The following is a 12,213-nucleotide window of genomic DNA, read 5'->3' as shown; positions in this document are numbered from 1 at the left end:
TCGTAACAAGTGGATAAAATATCTATGATATGATCATAGAGATGAATATCTGAATTACGAGTTTGGCACAGAATTAAGACATTGTGGAAATTGTTTCACAACTAATACAGCCTGGAACACCATAGTGTGATGGTGTGTCCGAACATCATAACTGCACCCTATTGGATATGATGCATACCATGATGTCTCTTATCGAATTACCACGATAGTTTATGGGTTAGGCATTAGAGACAACCACATTCACTTTAAATAGGGCACCACGTAATTCCGATGAGATGACACCGTATGAACTATGGTTTAGAGAAACCTAAGCTGTCATTTCTTAAAAGTTTGGGGCTGCGACGCTTATGTGAAAAAGTTTCAGGCTGATAAGCTCGAACCCAAAGCGGATAAATGCATCTTCATAGGACACCCAAAACAGTTGGGTATACCTCCTATCTCAGATCCGAAAGCAATAAGGGATTGTTTCTAGAATCGGGTCCTTTCTCGAGGAAAAGTTTCTCTCGAAAGAATTGAGTGGGAGGATGGTGGAGACTTGATAAGGTTATTGAACCGTCTCTTCAACTAGTGTGTGCCAGGGCACAGGAAGTTGTTCCTGTGGCACCTACACCAATTGAAGTGGAAGCTTATGATAGTGATCATGAAACTTCAGATCAAGTCACTACCAAACCTCGTAGGATGACAAGGATGCGTACTACTTCAGAGTGGTACGTAATCCTGTCTTGGAAGTCATGTTGCTAGACAACAATGAACCTACGAGCTATGGAGAAGCGATGGTGGGCCTGGATTCCAAAATGGCTCGAGGCCATATAATTCGAGAGAGGATCCATATATGAAAACAAAGTGTAGACTTTGGAAGAACTACTTGATGGTCGTAAGGCTGTTAGGTACATATGGATTTTAAAAGAAGACGGACAATGATGGTAGGTATCACCATTAAGAAAGCTCGACTTGTCGCTAAGATGTTTCCCGACAAGTTCAAGGAGTTGACTACGATGAGACTTTCTCACTCGTAGCGATGCTAAGAGTCTGTTGGAATTATATTAGTGATTACTGCACTATTTATGAAATCTTGCAGATAGGATGTCAAAAACCATTGTTTCCTCAACGGTTTTCTTGAGGAAAGGTTGTATGTGATACAACCGGAAGGTTTTGTCAATCCTGAAAGATGCTAATAAGTATGCAAAGCTCCAGCAATCCTTCTAAGGACTGGAGTAAGCATCTCGGAGTTGGAATGTATGCTTTGATGAGATGATCAAAGATTTTGGGTGTATACGAAGTTTATGAGAAACTTGTATTTCAAAGAAGTGAGTGGGAGCACTATAGAATTTCTGATGAGTATATGTTGTTGACATATTGTGGATCAGAAATAACATAGAATTTCTGGAAAGCATATAGGGTTATTTGGAAAGTGTTTTTCAATGGAAAGCCTGGATTAAGCCACTTGAACATTGAGCATCAAGATCTATAAGGATAGATCAAAACGCTTAATGGTACTTTCAAATGAGCACATACCTTGACATGATCTTGAAGGTGTTCAAGATGGATCAGTCAAAGAAGGAGTTCTTGCCTGAGTTGTAAGGTATGAAGTTAAGACTTAAAGCTCGACCACGGCAGAATAGAGAGAAAGGACGAAGGTCGTCCCCTATGCTTAAGACGTAGGCTCTACAGTATGCTATGCTATGTACCGCACCTGAAGTGTGCCTTGCCATGAGTCAGTCAAGGGGTACAAGAGTGATCCAAGAATGGATCACAGGACAACGGTCAAAGTTATCCTTAGTAACTAGTGGACTAAGGAATTTTCTCGATTATGGAGGTGATAAAAGAGTTCGTCGTAAAGGGTTACGCCGATGCAAACTTTGACACTAATCCAGATTATTCTGAGTAGTAAACTGGATTCGTATAGTAGAACAGTTATTTGGAATAGCTCCAAATAGAACGTGGTAGCTGCATCTAGGAGATGACATAGAGATTTGTAAAGCACACACGGATCTGAAAGATTCAGACCCGTTGACTATAACATCTCTCACAAGCATAACATGATCAAACCCAGAACTCATCAAGTGTTAATCACATGGTAATGTGAACTAGATTATTGACTCTAGTAAACTCTTTGGGTGTTAGTCACATGGGGATGTGACCTTGAGTGTTAATCACATAGTGATGTGAACTGGATTATTGACTCTAGTGCAAGTGGGAGACTGTTGGAAATATGCCCTAGAGGCAATAATAAATTGATTATTATTATTATTATATTTCCTTGTTCATGATAATCGTTTATTATCATGCTAGAATTGTATTGATAGGAAACTCAGTTACATGTGTGGATACATAGACAACACCATGTCCCTAGTAAGCCTCTAGTTGACTAGCTCGTTGATCAATAGATGGTTACGATTTCCTGACCATGGACATTGGATGTCGTTGATAACGGGATCACATCATTAGGAGAATGATGTGATGGACAAGACCCAAACCTAAGCCTAGCACAAGATCATGTAGTTCGTATGCTAAAGCTTTTCTAATGTCAAGTACCATTTCCTTAGACCATGAGATTGTGCAACTCCCGGATACCGTAGGAATACTTTGGGTGTGCCAAACGTCACAACATAACTGGGTGGCTATAAAGGTACACTGCGGGTATCTCCGAAAGTGTCTGTTGGGTTGGCACGAATCGAGACTGGGATTTGTCACTCCGTGTAAACGGAGAGGTATCTCTGGGCCCACTCGGTAGGACATCATCATAATGTGCACAATGTGATCAAGGAGTTGATCACGGGATGATGTGTTACGGAACAAGTAAAGAAACTTGCCGGTAACGAGATTGAACAAGGTATCGGGATACTGACGATCGAATCTCAAGCAAGTAACATACCGATAGACAAAGGGAATTGTATGCGGGATTGATTGAATCCTCGACATCGTGGTTCATCCGATGAGATCATCGAGGAGCATGTGGGAGCCAACATGGGTATCCAGATCCCGCTGTTGGTTATTGGCCGGAGAGTCGTCTCGGTCATGTCTACGTGTCTCCCGAACCCGTAGGGTCTACACACTTAAGGTTCGGTGACGCTAGGGTTATAGAGATATTAGTATGCGGTAACCCGAAAGTTTTTCGGATTCCCGGATGAGATCCCGGACGTCACGAGGAGTTCCGGAATGGTCCGAAGGTAAAGATTTATATATGGGAAGCCTTGTTTTGGTCGCCCGAAAAGTTTCGCGCATTATCGGTATTGTACCGGGAGTGCCGAAAGGGGTCCAGGGGTCCACCTGCCCCGGGGGGCCACATGGGCTGTAGGGGTGTGCGCCTTGGCCTATATGGGCCAAGGGCACCAGCCCCAGGAGTCCCATGGGCCAAGAGATAAGGGAAAGGAAGAGTCCTAAAGGGGGAAGGCACCTCCTAGGTGCCTTGGGGAGGATGGACTCCTCCCTGGCCGCACCCTTCCTTGGAGGAAGGGCCAAGGCTGCGCCCCCCTCTCCCTTGGCCCTATATATAGTGGGGGGGGGGGGAGGGCAGCCTCACCTAAGCCCTGGCGCCTCCCTCTCCCTCCCATGACACATCTCCCTCCTCCCGCAGCGCTTGGCGAAGCCCTGTTGGAATCCCGCTACTTCCACCACCACGCCATCGTGCTGCTGGATCTCCATCAACCTCTCCTCCCCCCTTGCTGGATCAAGAAGGAGGAGACGTCGCTGCTCCGTACGTGTGTTGAACACGGAGGTGCCGTTTGTTCGGCGCTAGGATCATCGGTGATTTGGATCACGACGAGTACGACTCCATCAACCCCGTTCTCTTGAACGCTTCCGCGCGCGATCTACAAGGGTATGTAGATCCACTCCTCCCTCGTTGCTAGATGACTCCATAGATTGATCTCAGTGATACGTAGAAAATTTTGAATTATTGCTACGTTCCCCAACACTTCACCCGTGCTGATGGGGAACGGGTCACATGCCATCGTTCGAGGTGTTGGTACGGTCGATCTGAAGTTTACTTCGGGGAAGACTGTGCGTCTGAAGAACGTTCATCATGTGCCGTCCATAAATAAAAATCTCGTTAGCGGTTCCCGTTTATGTCGAGATGGTTTTAAGTTGGTTTTCGAATCCAATAAAGTTTTAATTTCTAAGTATGGACAATTTGTTGGAAAAGGCTATGAGAGCGGAGGCTTGTTCCGCCTATCTTTGTCAGATATTTGCACTGAAGTTATTAATAATGTTTGCCACAACAATGAGTCTGATATTTGGCATTCACGACTTTGTCACATTAATTTTGGTTGCATGACGCGGCTAGCCAATATGAATTTAATTCCAAAAATCTCTACTGTCAAAGGCTCTAAGTGCCAAGTATTTGTGCAAGCTAAGCAACCTCGCAAGTCTCATAAGACTGCAGAGGCAAGAGACTTGGCGCCACTAGAGCTTATACATTCTGATCTTTGTGAGATGAATGGCGTGTTGACAAAAGATGGAAAGAGATACTTCATGACGTTGATTGATGACTCCACTAGATATTGTTATGTGTATCTCCTGAAATCAAAAGATGAGGCTTTAACTTTCTTCAAAAACTATAAAGCTGAGGCAGAGAACCAACTTGATCAAAAAATTAAATGCCTTAGATCCGATCGTGGTGGAGAGTATTTTTTCCAATGAATTTGATCTGTTTTGTGCGGAACATGGTATAATCTATGAGAGGACGCCTCCCTACTCACCTCAGTCAAATGGGGTAGCTGAAAGAAAGAACCGAACTCTAACTGATATGGTTAACACCATGTTAGACACATCGGGTCTTTCCAAGGAATGGTGGGGGGAGGCGCTAATGACTGCGTGTCATGTCCTAAACCGAGTTCCCACAAAGCATAAGACCATGACTCCGTTTGAGGAATGGGAAAGGAAAAGATCGAAACTCTCTTACCTACGTACTTGGGGTTGTTTGGCGAAAGTCAATATACCAATTCCTAAGAAGCGCAAGCTTGGACCAAAAACCGTGGATTGTGTTCTTCTGGGCTATGCTTTTCATAGTATCGGCTATAGATTTTTGATAATAAAATCTGAGGTATCTGACATGCATGTTGGTACGACTATGGAGTCGAATGATGCAATTTTCTTTGAGGACATATTTCCTATGAAGGATATGTCGAGTTCATCAAATCAGGAGATACCTACTCCATCTAGTGAGGAATTCACTGTAATTCCTGAACCCACCATTGCGATGGAACACATTGAGAATCCTGTTGAGGGTGACAATGGAACTCCTGTGAGGAGTAAGAGACATAGGACTGCAAAGTCCTTTGGTGATGATTTCATTGTGTACCTCGTGGATGACACACCCAAGACTATTTCAGAAGCCTATGCATCTCCTGATGCTGACTACTGGAAGGAAGCTGTACGTAGCGAGATGGATTCCATCTTAGCTAACGGTACCTGGGAGATCACTAACCGTCCTTAAGGGTGCAAACCTGTAGGATGTAAGTGGGTGTTCAAAAAGAAGCTTAGACCTGATGCTACGATTGAAAAGTACAAGGCACGGCTTCTGGCCAAGGGTTATACCCAGAAAGAAGGTGAAGACTTCTTTGACACTTACTCACCCGTGGCTAGACTGACCACAATTCGGGTGCTACTATCACTGACTGCCTCACATGGTCTTCTCGTTCATCAAATGGACGTTAAGACAACTTTCCTCAATGGAGAGTTGAAGGAGGAAATTTACATGGATCAGTCAGATGGTTTTGTAGTACCTGGTCAGGAAGGAAAGGTGTGCAAGCTATTAAAGTCTTTATATGGCCTTAAACAAGCTCCTAAAGAGTGGCATGAGAAGTTCGAAAGAACATTAACTGTTGTCGGCTTTGTAGTAAACGATGGTGACAAGTGCGTGTACTATCGCTATGGTGGGGGCGAAGTAGTTATTCTTTGTCTGTATGTCGACGACATACTGATCTTTGGAACCAAACTTGATTTAATCAAGGAGGTTAAGGATTTCTTATCTCGCTGTTTTGAGATGAAGGATCTAGGAGTAGCTAATGTTATCTTAAACATCAAGCTGTTGAGAGATGAGAATGGTGGAATCACACTGCTTCAGTCTCACTATATGGAAAAGGTCTTGAGTCGTTTTGGGTATAGCGACTGCACGCCTTCTCCAACTCCATATGATGCTAGTGTGTTGCTTCGAAAGAACCGATGGATTGTTAGAGATCAACTGAGGTATTCTCAGATTATTGGCTCATTTATGTATTTGGCGAGTGCCACGAGGCCTGACATCTCTTTTGCTGTGAGCAAGCTGAGTCGGTTTGTGTCAAAACCGAGAGATGATCATTGGCATGCGCTTGAGAGAGTTATGCGCTATTTAAAAGGCACCGCGAGCTATGGGATTCACTACACCGGGTATCCAAGGGTACTGGAGGGTTATAGTGACTCAAACTGGATATCTGATGCTGATGAGATTAAGGCGTGTTTTCACACTTGATGGTGGCGCTGTTTCCTGGAAGTCTTGGAAGCAGACAATCTTAACGAGGTCAACTATGGAAGAAGAACTCACAGCATTAGACACTGCCACTGTTGAAGCAGAGTGGCTTCGTGAACTCTTGATGGACTTACCTATGGTTGAAAAACCAATACCCCCTATCCTGATGAACTGTGATAATCAAACTGTGATCGTCAAAATAATCAGTTCGAAGGACAATATGAAGTCCTCAAGGCATATGAAGAGGAGACTGAAATCTGTCAGAAAATTGAGGAACTCCGGAGTTATTACGTTGGATTATATCCAAACGTCGAAAAATTTGGCAGTTCCCTTCACAAGGGGTCTATCACGTAATGTGATAGATAATGCATCGATGGAGATGGGTCTGAGACCCACCGCGTGAGTTGTCCATAGTGGTAACCCACTCTATGTGATCGGAGATCCCGTGAAGTAGAAGTGGGAGACAAGTTGTTGGTCAGCTGGGAGGAGAGTATCCCTATATTACCTATCTCACTCCATGAAGATGCAATACTCTCCTGATCTGCATGGCAGGTTGATACTTATCTTAATGTGTTCCAAGTGGCTTATTCGGGTAAGCAGAGATGTTGTCCTGCAGAACATCTTCTGAGGAACACACTTATATGAATTTGACTGTTAACGTTGCAGTCTGTGAGAATTGGGTGTTCTCTAATAAATTCATGAAAAGGCCCTGGAGTATGACGTATACGCTCCACCCGCGGGGAAGCCTTGCGGCAGCCCAGTATCGGTCAAGAATTTGTGTGAAACTAGTCTCGCAGAAAACTTGTAGTTCAAGGCATAGTCCACTATTTAAGTTATGATTTAGTGTAGCATAAATCTCTAAATGGAAGTTCAACTTCACAGTCTCCATTAAACACCGGTATATAAACAATGTTTTAGAACTAAATGATGAGATGTGCCAATGAGACTTTGTGGGGGATTGTTGGAATTTTGCTAGTAGGCCTTTGGCCCAAAGCCCAACTAAAATTCTGAAATTCTCTTGGCCCATTCATGCACACATGTGAGTTCAGTGAGTGAGACTAAAGTTTAGTCCCACCCCAGAAGTTGAGAGAGAGTTGCACCTCTTTATAAGGTGAGCTCTTCTACCACTTGTATGAGCATGAGAGGAGGAGACTTACACGCGCTCCTCCTCCTTACTCGCCTCGCCACGCCTCGTCACGACACGCCGCGGGTTGCGGGATTGAGCCGAGGATAGAGCTATGCACTATATTTTTGCTGCTCGGAAAAAATTAATGAGTCATTAATTAATAATTAATGGATGCGTTAATTACTGAACCATTTCTGATTCTTTTGGATCCTGACGATTCGGACGTGGGATTTACTCCCACGACCTACCCGGCCCGCACTATATAGTCAGGCAGACGTCTACCCTAGCCGCCGCCGCTTCGTATGGTTTCTCACCACCGTTCCAGATCATTGCGCCGCCAAGCAAGTCTTCTCCATCCCTCCTTTCGGCGTGCACCGGGAGAAGGGACAACAGGCCTCCGGAACACCGCCTCTCGTGATCCTGTACGGGAGAGGGGCGATCAGGTTTTTGGGGAGCGCACTCGCGCGACTGCTGGCAGCAACGACTTCGCGAACGATGACTTCTTCCCTGACCTTGGCAAGCTCATCCTCGACGACATGGGCGACAACGTCAACACCGGCGTTGCTGCTCCCGCTACACCGTATGTGATTCTATCCTTCCTGTTCGAAATCGTGGTAGAATTCACGTTTCTAGTATGTGCCCTAGATGTGATCTGTTCATCTACTATACTAGTTCGCATGATTAGTTTAATCTCTGCTATTGCTGTCATGATCTATTTTCTATTTATTTGGATTAAATCTCGTAATAATTTGCTCATATTTCCAACACAGAAGACGTGCCTGGAGCGGCAGTTCACGTCCAGGAAGTTCGTAGAGGTGCACGATCTCACCATCTGCGTTGAGTTCGGCAGCCGCACCATCAACGTGGACGACAAGCGCATACAGCTTGACATCTGGGACACGGTGCGTGCAGGCTATTTACCCTAACTTCCTATGTTGTCTGGCTTCTGTTGCTTGCCACTAGGTGTCATGATCTGGGAGGAAGAAAAAAAAATCTGCGAGGAAGAAGATTGCTGCTGTCCTAGTGTCAGAGTTGATCCCTCCTCTTAATTTATACTCCCTCCGTATCAAAATATATGATGTTTTTGCAGTTCAATTACTAAAAAACATCTTATATTTTGAGACAGAGGTAGTATTACTTGGAAATTTACACTACAACACAGTAAATATATTGTTTATTCGAATTGTAAAGACTAGTTGTGACACTATTTAATTCAAACATAATGCTTATGACGTTCTTAAGCAGCATAATATCCATCTCATATTGTTGTATATATCTTGACTTTGCAGGCTGGCCACGAAGCATTCGTACCTATTACTAAACAATTCTATGGCACCGCTGCTTGTATCATTCTGGTTTATGACATCACAAGGTACCTGAATTGGTTTTCAATATATCTGCCTATGGTGCTAACTTCGTCCATCGATCGTTCTTACACTTCATCACTTACCTTCTCTACTTCAGGAGGGAGACTTTTGATCATATTGCTGTATTGCTTGAACGAGCAAGAGAGCTATCGAGAGCCGGCGTAACATTGGCGCTGATCGGAAACAAATGCGATCTGTCTCACATGCGCGCGGTCAGCTATGAGGAAGGGCGAGAGTTCGCCGAGAGGCACGATCTCATGTTTATGGAGAGGCCTCTGCAAAAACCACACAAAATGTTGATGAGGTAATTTTGATCCCCTATAAATCACACCTCCTTTAGATTAATTTTACATCATTATGTCATGTAGGCATTCATTCCGACGGCTGAAAGAATATACAAGAAAGTCCAAGATGGCGTCTTCGACTTACCTGAAAAGGTCAGTTTAAGTGCTTGCCTTGTCCAATATGCAGGCAAGGCAAAAGACTGGCTATCAACTGGTTGGCACCCAACTTACTTTGCCAGTCTCTCAAAACTTGGCAATCTTTGGAGTCGTCAAATCTTGGCATGCCATTATGCTGGATAGCCAATTTTTGGCACAAAATGGGTCAATGGAAGTAGACGAAGCTGAGAAATCCTGATGATCGGTTTATGCAGAACGATCCTTTTGAACTTGCTAACTTAGTGTGTGGTGTATACAACTATAACTATACTGTACCAAGATGAAATTCAAGTTGTGTGCATTGCTTTTGCTATGAACCCATCAGTTGCTTGTGTTACCTAAACCTCTGAAAACGGAAAAATCATACGCTGAAAGGGCTGAAGGCATGGATTTTAATGCTAGATCTCTGTATGGCTAGCTGTTTGTACCCTATCCTGGGAGACAACAGGATTGGTACTGTAAGGAACTCCATCAATCCTGCTTCCAGGGAGGGTCCCTGCATTTTGTGCGCGTCGACAGTGCAATATAAGTTCCCCTTAGGTGCAGCCGTGCAATGTACTTACTTGCTCACGCAAATAAGTACTGGTGGCTAGGCTCGCAGTAACTTGGTTCGTCCGAATATATGCACCCGTGATAACACAACACATTCAATACCTGGAAATTCTGTTGACATCCAGTGTTTCAAAGAGGATCTTCCCTGGATCACATTGTGCACGTTGCATCTGAAAGAGTAAGGACTTGCTGTCACAACATCCCAATCCGTTTGTGTAACCTTCGTAAAACACCAACTACCCATCTAATTGAAAAGTGCCTAGAAAATGGCGTCTACTTCTTGAGATAACACTCGATGTTTTTCAGCCACCCTACAAGCTCTGTCTGCTCCTTGTTTTCCATGTAAGTGTGCAGGTATGCTGCTAGCTCATCATTCACCCCTCTCTGCTCCAGGTAATCACGCACTGCAGTTTGCATCTCCTCATCTAACTCCCTGCTAATTGGAATGACCAGCAAGGCAAAAAGCATATTAACATCCCATAATGCCAAGAAGGAAGCGCAACTCAAAAGAGATCGTAATGTTAAATGCTATACTGTATGTGGAAATTCAAAGAAACAATCCTGGGTTTTAACCAAAATAGCACCAGTAGCAAACGAGGAATATAAGATCCTTTTGCAATAATAATTTGTATCAAAATGAATGATGAGGAGCCAGCATTGTCATTCAGCTGCTAATGTATCAGAAATTTGCAACTGCTACATTACAACTAGTGCTAGATTACACCACTTTCTTGAACCAGAAATGCATACTGCTCTCTTGGTTGAATGTAAGGAGCCAGCATTGTCTTTCTTCAGGGGTTTTGGAGCAATTCAACTCGTGCAAGCGACATGCATTATTCATCCAGAAACAAATTTGATCTGATTTCCCTTAACACAGAACTGAAATTGGAGGAAAGTTCCATCCATACCCGCCAAGCCCGAGCATTTCATCTATCACATGATTACTTTTCCAGTCCGATAGTCACCACTAGTGTGGGTAAACAGGGAGCATGCTTGTATATGTTTTTGCACTTAAAAATTCTTTGACAAAATAACATATGTAAATGTTTGATGCTATGTGCATTGGATTGTGTGTGTGCAAAATCGTTCATTTCGCTGGCCTGTGCAAAAAGAATTAAGCCTGGTAAACAAAAAGTTGTTATATTACCCCTTCACAATTGTGATTGTTCATTGTTTGGCAGGACAACAAACTACAATTATGCACAAGAGGTCCGGGAGCCAGAAATCCTGGTCGAGTTTCTTTATAAATCATTGGTGCACTGCTAACCATACAAAAGTAGCATTGCAAGAACATGAATAATTTTTTGATTTTAACAACTCAAGCACTCTAAATACGACTGTAAATAGTAGTGTCAATATGACTACGCAATGCAATATATTTTCGTTAAAAATCTAGCACGAGGTTGAGTCAGGGTCACCTGAACTGTCGGCCCATGTATTGCTGCTCCGGCGCTGGCCCGCTGAGGCGGACGGGGAAGACCCTCTCCACGTCCATCTCCTCGGGCCAGGCAGAGCACTCGAACTTGAGCGCAAAGTCAGGCCGCGCGGGCTTGGTGACCTCGACGTGGACGCTGATGTGCATCCTGTCCTGTGGCCCGCCGTCCTCGGCGACCACGCCGGAGCGGGTGGGCGCCACGGCGCCGTCGACCATCGAGGCATCCACCCTGACCTCCTCCTCCTCCCCCTGCTCCCCGAACGCGCGGCGCAGGCGCACCCACTGCTCGCCGGGACGGTCGTCGACGGCGAACGGCGCGGCGGAGGGCGGCAGCGGCGGCGCGGGCTCGGGGCTGCAGGAGGAGATCTCGGAGCGGAGGGAGCGGAGGAGGCGGTCGAGGAAGACCGAGCGGCGCATGTCGGACATGTACGGCCGCGAAGGGACGAGGCGGGGGGCGAGCGCCTGGAGGCGGGGCCGGAGGTGGAGCAGCCGCCGGGCCATGGTGCCGGAGGTGGACGGACGGCGGCCGCCGGCGTGCCTCGGGTTTTGGGAAGGGTTTCGGAGAAAGACGGCGCCCCTTGGGGCGAAGCCGGCCGGGGCAATGATGGAAAGAAAGCGCCGTGGACCGGAGATGCGTGAGACTATGGGCCTTCCTTTTCCCCGGCAGCGTGCAGCCCAGCTTCGCAGGAGCGCGGGCCATCCTTTGACGGGCCGGGTAACTGGGCTTCGCTTGGCTGTTTTCCTCAGAAAACCAAATCTTCACATGATTCTCAAAAAAAAAAAAAAAAAAATCTTCACATGGCTGTGTAGAAAAACAAACTTATCATAGAGAGAAACTTCTGTAT

The 12,213-nt window shown here is 45.2% G+C and overlaps 1 protein-coding gene and 1 pseudogene across 1 annotated transcript; one reads left to right on the top strand and one right to left on the bottom strand.

Annotated features, from left to right (window-relative positions):
• The first annotated feature begins 8,110 nt into the window (after positions 1 to 8,110).
• Positions 8,111 to 9,910, top strand: LOC123191965 (ras-related protein Rab-2-A-like; annotated as a pseudogene).
• A 122-nt stretch (positions 9,911 to 10,032) lies between these two features.
• Positions 10,033 to 11,967, bottom strand: LOC123190786 (uncharacterized protein At2g39795, mitochondrial). Its single transcript, XM_044603512.1, has 2 exons — positions 11,352 to 11,967; positions 10,033 to 10,366 (listed from the first exon to the last, which is right to left on the bottom strand). The coding sequence occupies exons 1-2, from the start codon at positions 11,867 to 11,869 to the stop codon at positions 10,207 to 10,209; spliced, it is 678 nt and encodes a 225-aa protein (XP_044459447.1). The 5' UTR covers positions 11,870 to 11,967; the 3' UTR covers positions 10,033 to 10,206.
• Between the last annotated feature and the right edge of the window lie 246 nt (positions 11,968 to 12,213).

Source organism: Triticum aestivum, chromosome 2A (genome assembly GCF_018294505.1).
Source record: "Triticum aestivum cultivar Chinese Spring chromosome 2A, IWGSC CS RefSeq v2.1, whole genome shotgun sequence".
Lineage (NCBI taxonomy): Eukaryota > Viridiplantae > Streptophyta > Magnoliopsida > Poales > Poaceae > Triticum > Triticum aestivum.
The sequence above is the reverse complement of the archived record's forward strand: the minus strand, read 5'-3'. Positions and strand labels throughout refer to the sequence as shown.